At 39.4% G+C, this 17,343-nt stretch overlaps 1 protein-coding gene across 2 annotated transcripts in view; it reads right to left on the bottom strand.

Annotated features, from left to right (window-relative positions):
* Window positions 1–225: 225 nt before the first annotated feature.
* dhfr (dihydrofolate reductase) overlaps window positions 226–17,343 on the bottom strand; it is a 65,872-nt gene continuing 48,754 nt past the window's right edge. The window contains exon 6 of one of the 2 annotated variants that reach the window (XM_049762434.2): window positions 226–10,393. In XM_049762434.2, the coding sequence (XP_049618391.1) occupies window positions 10,237–10,393 (157 nt within the window). In that variant the 3' untranslated portion in view covers window positions 226–10,236. Of the gene's footprint in view, window positions 10,394–16,896; window positions 17,019–17,343 lie in introns of those variants that run through there. The other variant, XM_049762435.2, reaches the window with a different exon arrangement.

Raw genomic sequence — 17,343 nt, forward strand, 5'->3', positions numbered from 1 at the left:
GTAGTCGCCAACAACTTCAACCATTCAACCTGTAATTTCTTTTCATTCAGGCTATCATTCATCAATGTTCATTTGCATCTCACACACAGTCTCCAAAAAGGAGTCTTTCTATCACATTGGTCCCAATTCATCCAAGCTCACCACACAACATTCATATATCATTTTCAACTCAGGTTTCCTGGTAGAACAATCCACCAATTCAAAAAAAACTTAACTAAAACAAACAATTGGCAAATTAATCTGAATTTTTTCTTTGTTTTTAAATTTGAAGAACTCAATCTCTCAGATTTAGCTTGCATTTAGAATTTAGTATAATCTTGTAACACAACCAATCAATTATTCCTATTAAATGTAGCATTGCAAAATCTTAAATTCACAATTTAGCTTCTTCCAATTCCTGAAAGCATGTTCTGTCATTTTTTTTCTTCGAATTTCTCATGTGGGCTCGACACTTAACATGCACTAGTGTGGATTAGTTTCTGCTTGCAAACAGATTTCTCTCTTTTTCCTCTCATTTTTATCTTTCAAAATCATTTCTGTTCTGCGGTGCAAATTGGATAGACCACAGTCTAGCAAAAAAAATTTTTTATACTAAAACTTTAGCCAATGTTCATCATTTTAACATATACGCACACAGATGCACAGCTCTCGCACGCAAAAGGTAGTTCCCAGCACCAATGATTCGTCACAGGCTGGCCATTTCCTGTGGTCGATCATGAGCTGGTCCCTCCCATGCACACGAGGACAGCACATTCTAATTTTATTTATTTATCTTCTAGAAGCAAGTTGCATTTCTTTACCACTTGAACTCTCAACTTCCTTTCGACTCCATACTTTTTCTTCCACTTCGGCATATATTGCATACAATTAAGAAATCTACTCGCCATGTACTTCTCATCTCCGTCAAGAGGTAAAGATTTACCGTTTTATTTCCCATCTTAATTCTAGTAGTTTTAGGTTTTACAATTTCTTTTTCTCAAAAATATTATTATTATTATTACTTATTTATTTCTTTGAGGATCCTCAATGCAGGTTTAAATTGACCTTTCAACAAATTACTAGCCTGTTTTATTGCCATGGATCAACGCTAGAACTGCTTCTTAGTCAATTTATCCGACCAGTCACACACTCAATCACACAAACTCCAGCGCTTTTTTAGGCCTATCCAGGGATGGGTGTAAAACCCTCCCAAACAGCTTTGGAAAAACGGACAAAAGAAAAAATCTACGCCCTTCTTCAATTAAGAAAAAGAAGCTCTGTTTTTCTTAGCCCGTTTCTTCCACTGGGACTTGAACCCAAGCTGTTCTTTGACTTGGAAAAACATACAAAGAAAAATCTACGCCCTTCTTTGATTAACAAAAAAGAAGCTCCGTGTTTCTTAGCACGTTCCTTCCACTGGGACTTTAACCCAAGCCAGATCCCTCAGCTCGGAAAAACAGACAAAGAAGAGTCTACACACTTCTTCGATGAACGAAAAAGAAGCTCTGCCTTTCTTAGCCTGTTTCTTCCACTGGGACTTGAACCCAAGCTGGCTCCCGTGCACCTCTACGTGTTACGCGTTTAACAACACAACACAACTTTAGGCCTTTAACTTACTTGTCCCCTGGTTCGTTGCACTGCCGGGTCCCGTCAATCCACCTCTGTCAGACGAAGGCAGACCTAAGATGCTGGCCCAGCGAAGAATTTCCTTCCCAGGTCTTTCTCCTCCAGGTCCTCTTAATGGACGCTGGCTTGTCGACAATGCAGCACGTCCTCCTTCGCCGGTCAGATGGTGGGTATGAGGATCCCGGGTTTCGGCACCAAAATGTTAGAGATTTGCTCACTCCAACTTATTTTGCAAGAACCACACAGAAGACAAGGCAAGTTCTTTTAGACACCTGCAGGTGGAGAGATCACTCGCTACAGGAATGAAATCTAAAAGTCTCCTCCCTGCAAGGGCATATTTATTAGGAGGAACAGAGTGGGGGTGAGTGGACAGGTTTGGTGAACACCCGGCCTCTGATAAGATCAGAGCAGGGGGTGTTTTACACTGTTGTGGGAATCAGAACAACTTTGATTGCTTCCCCTGCAGCTGGTCAATCAAGCAGAGGAAGCAACCACTTCATCTTACTCTGCATTGTGAGGGCAAGACAAGATTGATTTAATCATTATAGTCTACATTCCAACATAATCCTACGATAAAGATAACCTGGAAAACCCTAACAGTCTTCTAACGTACTGATTGCGTCTTGCGAAACTGACGATGGATTGGCATACAAGTCGAGGTATTCTACCCATCTCGCTAGCTGTTTGCTTTTGTCAATGATGACTTCACCAGTCTTGGATTTTATGGGCGCATATATCTTCACTAATTTTTCAGTAGCTTGTTTGATGCCTTTGTACATTGCCCTGACGTTGCCATTAGTTGAAGCATGTTGAATGGTTTCTGACAGCTGGATCCAGTAGTCGTTCGCGCAGCGGCGTGCTGTTTTCTGGATGTTAGCCCGTGCAGACTTCAGTTCCTGCAAGTTTTTTGTAGATGGGTGCTGCTTGTGCTTGTTGAATGCTTTGCGTTTGACATCAAGGACTGACTCCATTTCGGTAATGTTCGCCTCAAACCAGTCTGTGTTATTGCGTTCCTTCCTACCATAGGTCAGAGTTGCTTCCGTCTGAATGGTAGTGCGGATAAACTTCCACCTGTCTTCAGCACACTCTCGATGATCATTTGACAGCGCGCTTTCCAGTCTTGCGATAAACTCGGCGTTCTTGTTTACACAGCTTGTCTTGCCGATATTGATGTGTGGCTGACACTTCGACTTCGAATGATAAAACCTCTTGAGCTTAAGATTCAATTTGCTCACAATCAATGAGTGGTCAGTGTCGCAGTTGGCGCTGTGGTAATCTCTCGTGTTGCAGACGCTATCCAAAGAGTTACGTCGAGTGACTGCAAGGTCAAGTTGATGCCAGTGTTTTTTTAGTAAGACCAGAGAATAATGCGTTACAGTAGTCCAGGCGCGACGTAATAAACGCATGTATAATAGTTTCCTCATCACCGGTCGAAAGAATCGGACAAATCTTCGCAATATTACAGAGGTGAAAAAACGCAATTCTAGTTACGTTCTTAATTCGCTTTTGAAAGGAGAGCGTTTGGACAAATATTACCCCGAGATTAGTTACAGTATCACTCTGAGTGATTGTACAGTTATCCATAGTTATAGTGGTTTCTTTAAATAAGTGGCGATAACGAGCTGGAGCAATTATCAACATCTCAGTTTAATTTGGGTTAAGATGAAGGAAATTGAGAGACATCCATTGTTTGATCTTCGAAAGGCACGCCTCAAGATTACAACAGTCCCGCGGATTTGTCATCGATAACGGCATATATAATTGAGTGTCATCCACGTAACATTTAAAACTAATGTTATATTTACGTATTATGTCCCAAGCGGAATCATATAAATATTAAATAGAATTGGTCCGAGTACCGATCTCTGCGGGACACCACACGTAACGTTATAGAGCTCAGAGGTTGCATTGCCACGGACCACTTGGTGGGTCCTGTCAGATATATAGGAATATAATCAGCCTAGTGCTGACCCTGAAATACCAACACAGCTTTTAAGGTGCTCTAATAAAATATTGAAGTCTACAGCGTCGAAGGCAGCACTAAGATCGAGTAATAATAAGACCGATGAGGTGTTTGAATCGATAGCTATGAGGAGATCATTAGTCACTTAAGCAAGTGCTGTCTTGGTGGAATGATTACCTCTAAAACCAGACTAAAAAGATTCAAATCGATTATTGGCGACCATGTAATCAATAAGCTGCTGCACGACTACTTTTTCAAGAATTTTTCGCTATGAATGGGAGATTTGAAACCAGCCTATAATTACCGAGACAATCCGGGTCGAGATTTGGTCGCTTCAGTAGCGGTTTAATGATAGCGGTTTTAAATGCTGTTAGCACGATACCAGAGGAGAGAGACCGATTAATTATGTTTAAGACGGACGGTCCTAAAATCTGAAATAATTCTTTAAATACCGTATTGGCCTGAATATAAGACGACCCTGATTATAAGACGACCCCCTCTTTTTCAAGACTCAAGTTTGTAAAAAGACTTTTTGAACACCAATTTTTATACAGAAAATAATTACAGTACATCTGAAACAAATGATTATAACAATATATTCGAGAGAAAAAGCACGTTATTTTGCCTCATTGAAATCATGCAAAAACTGTGTATCACATCTTAATATCTGAACATTTAAATATGTAAATTAAACTGCAATCACATTTGTAAATGAATGGCTTCTGGTTTTTGAAATGTAAATAAACCTACGATTTCTGTTGGGGAGCCTGAGGACTGTATAGGGGGTTGGCCCGGGTGGTTATGCTCTTTTCGCCCCCGGGTGTCGGTCAGAACACAGGAGGGAAGACGTGGTTCAGTTTTGATTGCTTTACTGAATTATTGGCAAAAAAGTAACAGGCACTGTGGCTCATACAGGCAAACTGGCAAAAAGGATATAGACACATGTTTGGTCGTTAAGATGTGAGAGCAGGTGTGTGTAGTGTACACGGGTGAGTCTTTGGGTGTGTGAATGTGATTCTTGTGTGTGTTATTATTATATGAAGCGTGTGAAGGGTGTGTGGGGTGTGTGCGTGTGGTGTGTGTGCGTGTGGTTCTGCAACAGACAGAAATACAGCACGTAAGTCAACGCTCAACTTCTGACGTCACACAACACTAGTAGACGGCACGCATTAACGTTACTAACTGCGCGTAACGGTTCCGCTATACTAAATAACCATAAAGGAAATACTCTCAGCAACACACCAAACATAAGTCATCGAGATAACAAAATACATTTGCTGGCGACCGTTAGTCACCGTGCCGCTGCGTAACGGCTACTCGTATGATGCAAGGCAAACTTAAAGGAGCGCGTCGGAGCTGTCAATCAAATGCCGCGCACACGAAGCAAACCGCGATCGGACAAACGGCACAACAGTGGATAGTAGTAAAAATCAAATGTATACACTCATTTTGTGTCAAAGACGCACACGATCACAGCAACATACTCAGTCGATACCAGCAACCTTTGACTTACCGCTGCGCACAAGCTCCAACAATCACGATAAGCTGAGGTAACTCACGCGAGACTTAAAGGCCTTGAGACACTGATATATGTACAAATCGGTTTTAGTTGGCTCATGGGCTTATGAATATAAATTGACGATCGAAACAACGAAAAGGAAGCTGTTGCTCTGAAAAATGTAATTTAAATTTGCCGCGCAGACGAGTTTGACTGCACTCCTTCGAGACTGGGGAAGAAGCCGGAAGTGACGTCTCAAGTTGTACGCGTTTAGCTTGAGTGAATGGAAAACAACAGTATGTCAAAGCGTGGAGGCAAAAGGTGTATCGCGATGGGATGCAATAACACCAACGGAGGAGGAGTATCGCTATTTTGGTTTCCTAAAGATGAGGGTTTGAGGAAACAATGGACCAAACAGGTACAAAGGACGCGGAAAGACTGGTCTGGTCCTACAGATTATAGTGTACTATGGAGTGCACATTTCCAGGAAACCTGCTTTGAACCTGGACCCCTTATGAGGATCAAACTCAGCATCAGTACACGGTGCAAGCTAGTGCTCAAAAAGGATTCTGTCCCAACAATTTTTTCTAGACCAATGACCGCAACTGTTGACAATGCTTCTGCTGGTAGCCCTAGCCAGACTAGTGGCCATAGTTCTACCCCAACCAGGGCTACAACGCCAGTCACAGAACAAGAGCGGACTCCATTTGGGAAGCCTAGACGAGCTTTTGTCAAACGAGAGAGGAAAAGGGTAAGTTTAATTTTAATTAAGTCAGGCCACTCTACCAAGAATAATACTAGTAAATAAATAAATATTTCAAATATCTCATTCCAACAAGAATAAATGTATAAAATCAATGAAGCACATGTAATTGAAATATGTTGCATTCTGTTTAAGATTATTGCTGCCATGGAGGCTGACGTGCTGTCTCAGGAGGCTGACATGCTGTCTCAGGAGGACCAGGATAGTCCTGTCATAGCTGTGGAATCTCCCCAAACGCTAAGCCAGGTATGGAATTTCTAATGTTTTCTCAAGATTATGTATAATTGTTAGATAACAAAGAAACTACTATACTAAACATACAGCATAAGAATATATCTATATATATCATTTATGTGCAAATGTTTTGTTAATATTTATATGCAATCTACTTTACAGATATTAACGTGATGCATTGTATATATTACAGGTGAGCCAGACAGACCCTCCCAAACTTCTAAATAGAAAAGTACAAGCCAACATCAGGAAAATGACCAAAACCAAGACTCAAGGTACTAATGTTACATAATTTTATGTACTTTTATTATTAATATTTGCAATTTGTTTTCCAATACTATTTCAGCGGTATTTATTTTGTCTATTTCCTTGAAACATTATATGTAAAGTACAGTAACTTTAATGTTTGTGGGTATTGATTTTTGCATTTTTAGGAGGCTAGCAAAATGATCCAATTCAATACCCAGTGAAGATTTGTAAATTTACAATCTCTCTTAAACAGCTACTTTAAAGACATAAAATACAAATATGCAAAATTTTGGCACAAGTGTACATACATATACATGTTTTCTTTAAATACACCAACCTTTGTATCTGAGGTCAATCACATCTTTTAATGTTTTTCAGGCAATCAAACCATTCCCATGGACCCAGCTTTGAAAACAACAGAGACTTCCGTGCAGTGCGAGTTGTTGTCAGGACCACCCCTGAGAAAGTTGCCGGTACAAGGCAGAAGGGATGAAGATGAGCATTACCGGCACTTAGATGATGATGAAGATGATGATATGAAAGTAGACATGCAACAATCTGATGCCTACCAGCCAACTTTATCTGACTTCAATTCATCGGATTCGGAGTCGGATATGGATTTAGAGGATGAAGCAGAAAGGGAGGCAGCACTTGAGGCTGGTGAAGATGCAGGAAATGTGCAAGCTGGCAGTATACATGCGGAGCCGAAATATATCGTGTTTGATACTTGTTTGGATAGGCTTTTGACATGGTGCCACTGTCCAAATTGTGGAAGTATTGATGTCCAACACACAAAGCAAACAGTTGGCTCACTTCTATCCGTTACATTCACATGCAGTGCATGTGATTCAAATTCAAAATGGAATAGCCAGGCATATTTTGGAAACTTTCCAGCAGGAAATGTTCTACTGTCCGCAGGAATTTTGTTTGCTGGTGCCACTGCAGGAAAGGTCCTAAGGGTCCTAAACAGTGTAGGCATCCAAACCTACAACCGTCGAACCTTTTTCAGGCACCAAAGAAGTCTGTTGCATCCAGCAATAATGACAGTCTGGGAGAAACAGCAGCGCTACATTTTCACTGTCCTTCAGGTAGAGGGACGACCTTTGGTGCTGGGTGGTGATGGTAGGGCAGACAGCCCAGGACATAGTGCCAAATATGGCACCTACACAACGATGGAACTAGAAGCGAATATAGTTATCGACATCGAACAAGTTCAGGTACCAGTACATTTTTTGGCTGTTTCATTAAATTCATTTTAATAATAGCATTTAGTTTTTATAGATCTTTTACTTGGCAAGTACAAGTCTTGCCCATGTTTGTCATAAAGCATTAAAAATTAATTTGTTTTATATTTGTAGGTTTATCAGTTGGACCTCTATGATTAATTTCATCCAGATTAATTAATCTTAATTTAGCTAGAAATCTGTCGGCGGAGTTGTAAAATTGCAAATTGATTTGTCTTTACAGAGCAATGAGGTTGGAGGTAGTTATTACATGGAGTTGGAGGGGCTGACTCGCTCCGTTGAAAAGTTGGAGGAAAAATGGGACCTCGTTTTGGGTACTTTAGTAACAGATCGACATGCTCAAATTGGAAAGTGGGTGCGAATAAACCTCCCCAACACAAGGCACTTTTATGATGTCTGGCATGTGGCAAAAGGTTAAAAAAACAATATTTCTGTCTTTCGTTAAAATTTTGTTCAATTAACTTGTGATGTGTTCTAATGATATTTTTATCATACTTTTTTTACGCAGGATTTTCTAAGAAACTCACAGCTGCAGCAAATGAAAGGCAGTGTGGGGAGCTTCGGCCATGGCTGAAAAGTGCAGTTAATCACCTGTACTGGTCAGCTATGTCAACATCGTCGGGCAATGGAGAACTCATCTTGGCTAAATGGAAATCACTACTGAACCATGTTCAAAATATCCATGAAGGCCATGGAGAGATTTTCCAATCATGCACCCACGGTAGTTTTGAAGGCAGGGAGACGAAGAAAAAATGGCTAAAACCAAGTAAGGAATTATATTATAGGTATATTTTGAAAGTGGCTCTGTGACCATGATCTCTGGCCTAAAAAATTTGGACTCTTGCTGTTGAAATAGATGTAAATTCTTTATCCAACCTACTCTAAAAATTCACTTTATGGAAGGCAGGCACCATACCAAATTTCATTAACCCCACTGACAGTAGTTGGAAGGATTATTTATTATTTTCAACCCCGCCTCCAAATTTTATTAGAGTCTACCAAATTTTAAATAAATAATAACCTCTCAAGCTATTGTGACTGGGGTTTTATAAAAGATTAGATGTCATGATTCTATTCTGATTCCAGGTACAAAGTCAAGCTCAAAATTCGAGGCAGTAGTGTGCCATGAATACCTCTGTCGTGATGTGAAACGACTGTCGAGCCACCATCAGACCTCTCGGATAGAAGCCTTCCACAGCCTGGTGATACAATTTCAAAGTCCCCAATGATCATCGTCACACACACATCTGGGTGGTGAAATTTGTCCTCTGCATTTAACCCATCCCAATGTGATTTTGATCCATCCCCTGGGGGAGAGGGGAGCAGTGAGCAGCAGCGGTGCCGCGCTCGGGAATCATTTGGTGATCTAACCCCCCAATTCCAACCCTTAATGCTGAGTGCCAAGCAGGGAGGCAATGGGTCCCATTTTTATAGTCTTTGGTATGACCCGGCTGGGGTTTGAACCCACAATCTTCCAGTCTCAGGGCGGACACTCTACTACTAGGCCACTGAGCTGGTACCAAAGATGGTGGTGTTCTCTTTTACTGGAATGCAGTGTCGGTAAGTAGCCAATTGTATGAACCTTCATTATTTATGTTTCTGGTTAGAAGTGCTATTATTACTTGGCCTCACTTTGCTAGGAGGGAACTGGTGGTTGCAAGTTTATTTGCTGACAGTGGGCAAGTCATTTGTGGAGACTTTTTTCCAATTTGCTTAACCATTCAAGGATGCCCCTGCTTGTGAATGACCCTTGGTGTAAAACTATTTCTCATCCAACCAACCTAAAAATTATAGTGTACATTATTTAAACATCAAACAGAAAATTTAAATGCATTGTAATGTATATGCTTAAACAATGCATTTATGTATTGTTGTTACAGCACACTGTTGGCAGCAATGCATTATAACGAAAATGCAGGAAGGGCTCAGGCCACCACAAAAGAAGGGAAGAAACACTTTTCTATCCAATATCCAAAATATAAACGTGGAGGACATGTTGTAAAGAAGATCATGAACAATGCAACTTACGGTAATATTTCAAGTTAATCACATATATTCATGGATTGAAACCAAATTATTTGTCCAGCAACTTTAGGTGTTCCTCCATCAAACTTGTATCCAGAATTTTGAAATTCCACTTCAAAATGTTTTAATTAATTTTTGAAATTTTTATATACTTATAATGGGAATGCCAAAATTGCCTACATCTTGCAAACGGCTGGTCGTAGAGCAAAAATTAGCAAAATTTGGGCCCATAGGGTGTATGTGGATTACATAGAGATTATATTTTATATCGGAGATGATTTGACCTTTCAAGTTCATATCACATACAGGCTATGTGACAGAACTAATTGAAGAAGTCATCAAGTTGTGTAACACTGCACCAGCGGATCGCGTTCCACCTGGAGATCTACCACCATTTTTATCTGCTGACTTCAAGAAACCTGACAAGGAAGCTGCAATTCAAGAACATTGCAGCAGGTTTATGTAAGTGACCAGGACACTTTATCTGCAGCAACAACCAGGATTACCCAGTCTACATCCGGCCATGGAGTGGCAAGTCATAATAAAGACACAAATACAATGACTCGCATATTATTGTCACATGGAATTATTTTATTCTTATACAAATTTATCTGTACGTTTACTGCTTTCTTAGCTAAAACACATGTTTTTTAGATTACATGTTTGCTAGTTGAAATCCAACGTAGTCCATACCAGGGAATGTCTGTCTTACTTTATGTACTGCACGTGATGGTAATGGGACGCGAATGTGGCGCCCTAGGTATCCCCAGCACCATCTAACAAGTTGTCTGTATGCACAGAACCGGTTACGACTGAAATGAAACAAAATAGAAAATATCTATTAGTAGTATGATTTAAATAAAAAATACAGGCCATGTGGTCCTATCTTATGAGATCCCATTAAGACCAAAAAAACTGATAAACTACAGAAGGCTTTAGCCACATTTTCCCAGATAGAATGGCTATCGATGGTTTAAAAAAATATATATTTCAGATATGAGCGTTCATTGGATTTATTTTAGATGAGGAAACAGTTCTTGCCCAAATAACCAAAATTGGGAAAGGACAACTTTGATGCTAAACTTTTCTATTTAGATTTATTCATTGAACATTTTTTTTAGCCAAATTGAAATGATAAAATTTTTAATTGCCCATGAGCAGTTATTTATCAAATTATGTTACTCATTTTTCATGAAATGAACAAGTACTGTAAAACCAAAAATATTTGAAGGCCTTTATTTCACAAGTTTCAGGATGAAGAATAAAATGCAAATTTTATTGGGTGCAAGCTATAAGAAATTACCATGATTCATTTTTTTTCAGAATGGTGATTTTAGAAATATTAACACAGTTTTGGTTTAGATTTAGACTTAGACTCAATTTTATTAATCCCTTGGGATTACTCCTTCAGGGAAATTCTGTGTCCAGTAGCAGTAAAATACAAAATATACAAAAAAATATAAGAGATAAAAATATACAGAAATATGCAGAAATATATACAGTGCAAGAATTAGCAAATGAAATGTAAAAAGGCAAAAAGATAAATTAGGTAAGAAAATTGAGGGAGGTAAAAACACTACACAGTAGTTGCCATGTATTATTGCCATGTATTATTATTGGTCAGTGTGAAAAAAGTAATTGCACAAATGATGACAAATGTAGTAAATAGGATGGAATGGGAAATATTGCACATTGTATATTGATGTGAATGTGTACAGTTATTACAAGTATCTCCATGTCCCTGTTCATGTCCATGTCACCTCCTCCCCCCCAGTGAGGAGTTGAACAGCTTGATGGTTTGGGGGACAAAGGAGTTCTTCAGTCTGTTTGTCCTACATTTGGGGAGGAGCAGTCTCCCACTGATCCGGCTCCTCTGATTAGTGATGACAGTGTGCAGAGGGTGACTGACATTGTCTCTAATGTCCAACAGTTTTTTCAGTGTCCTTTACTTGGTTTTACAGTAAATTTACTAAATTCATTGACAAAAATAGCAAAAATGACCAAAAAATATTTTGGGTAACTCACTCATTCACTGGATGTGCAAGTGCACCATGCCGTTCACGGTATGCATAATAGGCTACCTCCAGAACATCCACATTCAGGCATATTGCATCAAAACCACGGCCACCAGGACTTTCAGTGGTGCAATTGGTTTGCCGATCTTCCATCTTTTGCCACATCACCTCGATCTCGTGACAGCAGATCGACTCCTCCACAGTTGGCATATTTGTGCAACTGCCACACTGACACCACTCTGTATTTTGTAGACGGCCTATGTCTTGAGGGATATTGGCCATGGCACCTCCGTTTGCATTGCCATCGCCGGCATCGGCATTTCCATCTTCCTCGCCTGACGGGGACTCCTGTGCCCGAATTTCTTCCTCCTCGTACGGTTCAAACCTGTATGGTTCAATACCCCTGTTGTTTTCTGGGGCATCGCTGTCAGTTGAACTGCTACATTCATCATATTCTGCGTCAAAGGAGGTTTCTGAATCGGATAAAATTCAAAAATGATGCCAATATTGAAACGGAGCTGTCGCTATCATCTGCCATGTTTGGGTTTGTTGACATCCAGATGTACAACTTGTGACGTCACAGTAATGGCGCCGCAAGTGTGGCTTCGTGCGGGACCCGATCGATAAACTGGCATTTCATTTTAGCTTTATTCTTAGTAATCGGTGTCCATTTTTAATTTCCAGTGCGGCAAATGTGTTCACTTTATACACTCTATCAAATTCCGTTCTAATTGAAAAAAAAAAAAGGGATGTCTCTAGGCCTTTAAGGCAGGGTGACGCAATTTTCCAAAATTTTAACATCAACATAGGAACCTTTCTAACAGCTATTTTTATTATTCTTTGTGACAGGGTTCGCTTTGGCCTGGGGAGTTAAGTTCAGCATTCGCTTTAAAGATATCTGGCGCGTCTAGTATTGTGAATGGGTATAATATCTAGACCCCGAATGTAAGACGACCCCCACTTTTTCAGTCTTATTTCAATGCAAAAATCATCATCTTATATTCGGGCCAATATGGTACTCACTCATTAACGAGTACTGCTTTCGTGTGAAGTGATCTAATATTCATAAAACCGAGTTTGAGTCTAATCGGTAGATCAGAGTTCGTATCTATCGGAGGATTTTTAAACAAAATACGAGTAAGATTGTGTTGTCTCGGCACGGCATGATAGTCAAACCTCAGTTTTTGACCACAATCCGTTCCAGAAGGCGGTTCAAGAAGTGAATCGTTCGAATTCCGAATATATTTTTACCATTACAAATAATGGAAAAAAATGTAATCCGTTTCAAGACCAAAAAAAACAAAAACAAAAAAACGTTTTTAAGCATTTTTACATTTGCGCATTTTTGTCCAATCGCGCAACTGCAGTGCACCGCCGACAGCGCAACCGTAGCACGCCGCCGACTGTGCAACTGCACTGCGCTGGTCGTATTATTGTGACAGAGCCGTCGCTGAAATTTAGAAAATATTTTTTAAATCCTGATGTACTTTCCAAAATCTTAGTGGACCTCAGTGCGCAGGGAGCTTAATTTGGGCCGATCGCGCAACTGAAGCGCACCGGGCTTTAAGAGCATCTTTGTATTTTAGGATGGCTTTATTGCTCCCACTTGCTTTCTTTGGAGGCATGCTTAGGGGTTAATACAATCCTCAACGTAACGAAAATACGAACGGAGTCAGTCGGCATCCGGGTCGCGAGGTCGGGTTTTCTCGGGTCCTCTCGGCTCATCTCGCGAGGTTCGACCTACGAATTTTTGTTCGACAACCGAAGCAAAAAAAGCTATTTTTTTTCGTCGAATTCCGATTTGTTCGAGAACTGGGACGTTTGAAAACCAAGGTTTGACTTTACCTCTAAAATATTTATTAGCGCGGCGGGAAGATACGACCATAGGAATTTGATAGTCAATATTCGAGCTAACTTTTTTCATTTTCCTAATGAAAATAATGGATAAACTGGGGTATATAGTGAAAAATTAACCAGCTTCGCTTTTATGGCCTTTTAATGATGGAAAACTTTTGTTACTTTGGCCCCAGCTCTCTGCAGGTCATTGGCCAGTTTAGTTCTGGGGTTTTTGCTCACTGTTCTAATTATAATTTCATTGCACAGGGTTATCTTGCATGGAGCCCCAAGCCCTTTTATGTAATACATATATTTCACTATACTTTGCAAATTCATGCTCTAAAAATCCTAAAATGTGATTTCCAGTAGTTTTTTTTTTACATTCTGTCTCTCACAGTTAGTGTACTCTGTGGTGCAAATTACAGAACTCTCATCATTTTAAGTGGGAGAACTTGGACATCTTGTCTCTTGCAGTTGACATGTAGCTATGATGAAAATTACAGACCTTTGTCAGAATTTTAAGTGGTAAACATTACACAATCGGTGGTTGAATTAATACTACTTTACCCCACTGTACACATTACTAAATGAGTAGGAAGAAGTATTGACAACTTTAATGTTCCCCACATTATCAATGCAGCTGAACCTCGATTTTAAACGGACTTTGGGGTCCAGTATTTGGGAATCATATTAATCCCAAAAGCACGTTATTTAGAGAGTGTAATAAAGTGTAAGTGTAATAAAATCAGAGCCATGCATACAAGTGTATCGGGAAATTGCAGTAGGGAATTATCTACTAAGATACATGTGTTTGCATTTAGGGAATAATGTCATTATTCTGGAGAAGATTAATACGATATATATATTTTAAAAAATTATATTACCAATCAGGGTAGCGATCATGTAGGGACCCTATCTATTAGCATAAGTGGTCATAAAGATCAAACAGCCCTTACCGATTGCCATATCTGGTCGTACAAAGGAGTGCTGTTCCGACGTCTTATCAAACGCCTTTAAATTAGTCACGGAATTTGAATCACTAGCGCTTAAGGTCCACACTAATCATTTAGCTTCGTACGGTCGTTATATCTTTATAAACTCGGGTCTAGGACCAAACCAAAGCGCGTAAAACCAAGGTTCAGGTGCATAAAAGTTTTCTGTCGATCTCATATCGTATCTACAGCTTATGATATATACAGTGCACAATATAGTAAATGTACATGTCCCAACTCACTGACCATACTTAGATTTAGTTATGCATTATACTATTATGCTAACTAAAAAAATATTTGATTTAATTCCAAAACATCTAATATTTATGAATGTAGTAATAGAACATGGTTTTCAGTGAAAAAAAAAAAAATGTCAGTCACAGTGCAGCTTCCTTCTGACTTCAGTCGCGAGGGGCTTATTGTGAACCAGGCAACTTCTGGGTGAGAAAAATAGCCACCAAAATACAGTCCTGCTCACCAATATTGGCAACAATGAAGTACCGTATTTTTCGGACTAAAAGTCGCTCCGGAGAACAAGTCGCATCAGCCATAAAATGCACATTAAAGGGGGGACAAAAACATATATAATTCGCACCGGAGTTTAAGTCGCATTTTGGGGGAAATTTATTTGACGAAATCCAACACCAAGTACAGACATGAACCAGCAAAAACAGGCTAAACGATACGGTATGCTAACGTGACAAACACAAACGAGGAGCCGAGAACGGGCCTGACGTAACATTAACAGTTATTCAAATTACTATAACATACATAATACGTTTATCAAACCATCTGCGTCACCCAAATCATTGAATCCATCGATTGAATTCTTTGTCCTTTCTGAAAACAATGCCGCGTGTGCGGCGCGCCGTGTGTGCGGCGCGCCACAGACGTCAGACTCGTCGTCAGTTGCAGTTCAAATTATTCCACAGACCCATATAACGATGTATGAACTATACATCAAATAACTATAATATAAACAACAATTTTATCAAACCATCTGTCACGCCAAATCAATGAATCTATGGATGGAATTCTTCGTCCTTTATGTAAACAAAGCCGCGTGTGCAGCGCACCACTGACGTCGGACTCGTTGTCAGTTGCAGTTCAAATTATTCCACAATATAAACAACAATTTTATCAAACCATCTGTGTCATTCCAAATCATTAAATCCATCGATCGAATTTTTCGTCCTTTATGTAAACAACGGCACATGTGCGGCGCGCCGCTGACGTCGGACTCGTCGTCAGTTGCAGTTCAAATTATTCCACAGGCCCATATAACGATAAATAAACTATATATCAAATAACTATAATACAAACAACAATTTTATCAAACCATCTGTATCACTCCAAATCATTAAATCCATCAATCGAATTGTTCGTTCTTAATGTAAACAACGGCGCGTGCGGCGTGCCGATGACGTCGGACTTGTCGTCAGTTGCAGTTCAAATTATTCCACAGGCCCATATAACAATATTTAAACTACATCAAATAACAATAATATAAACAACAATTTTATCGAACCATCCATGTCCAAATCATTAAATCCATCGGAATCTTTGTTTTGTCACTTAAAATAAAAAAAACACAGCTGTTGACGTCAGACTAGATATATCAAATAAATGTAATATAAACAAGAATTTTAACGAACCATCCGTGTCACTCCAAATCATTAAATCCATCGGAATCTTCATCCGCTGTATCACTTACAAAAAAAAAAAAAAAAAAAAAAGAAAACAGCTGTTGACATCAGCCTCGTCGTCAGTTGCGGCTCCAATTATTCCACAGATCTACGTGTATAACTATATTGCAGCGTTACCAAAGTACCAGGCAATACGTGGGTTTGGTAACCGGCTCTTTATTTTACAAAACAAGAGCTCAACATGAGCCAACACAGTGCTATAAGCAAGCGCCCTGGATCGCGCTTCCCGTCCCCCCGTCCCCCCCTGCTGCTTTCACTTACCATCCCCCCCCTCCCCCCCGCTGCCTTCACAGCCTTGCTAGACAATTGGAAACTACTGAAATATAAGTATAAACATAGACGTTGCCACTCTAAATGAACTATATATCAAATAACTATAACATTAATAACAAGTTTATCGAACCATTCGTGTCACTCCAAATCATAAAATCTCCTGACTCTGGAAGTCAGTGAATGGAACTCATTGTCAGTGAGGCTCCAATTATTCCACAGCCATAGTGCGCCCTCATGCGGTTTAAAGTGAAAATAATACGTGAAGTGATCAACTATAGTAGTAAGTAAAGTGTTAATGATCAAGTAAAAATTTGTGAATAATTACACATATAAGTCGCTCCTGAGCATAAGTCGACCCCCCAATATATGGAAAAAAAACGCGACTTATAGTCCGAAAAATACAATATATTGTGGAAATCATATGACATATACCTGCAAAAAATACTTTTCATTTCATTTAAAATGACCATTTATAACAGAATACACAGATGAATTTTCAGCTTTTCAGAGGTTTATTCACTGTATAATTGACATCAATGTGCAATGCTCTCATAGACTTCAAATCTGTACTGGATACCATTTTCTTCTTGCAGGCCCTGTGGCACTCCTGGAAACCTGAAAGCAAAATAAAACTTACTGCACTCAGGATTTCATATCGATTTTAAAATCCAACTAACCTTTATAACTATGAATCAGAAAATGTGTAAAAAATCTATAGAAATACTTCTGGTTTTATACCAAAAATGCACATCATTTTATGTACTATATTGTGAAATAATAGTTCCAACTTCTGTCTGACTGCAGAGGCTTCATATAAGAAATCAAATTTTATTACACAGTTCCATGTTTTTACTGAATGTTTCCGTGTTTTTACTGAACATGACATGCAAATGTAAATTGCAGTGTGGAAAAAATTAAATGTTTGTCTTTAAACTGCTTG

The sequence above is a fragment of the Syngnathus scovelli genome, chromosome 3 (assembly GCF_024217435.2).
Source record: "Syngnathus scovelli strain Florida chromosome 3, RoL_Ssco_1.2, whole genome shotgun sequence".
In the NCBI taxonomy this organism is placed as follows: domain Eukaryota; kingdom Metazoa; phylum Chordata; class Actinopteri; order Syngnathiformes; family Syngnathidae; genus Syngnathus; species Syngnathus scovelli.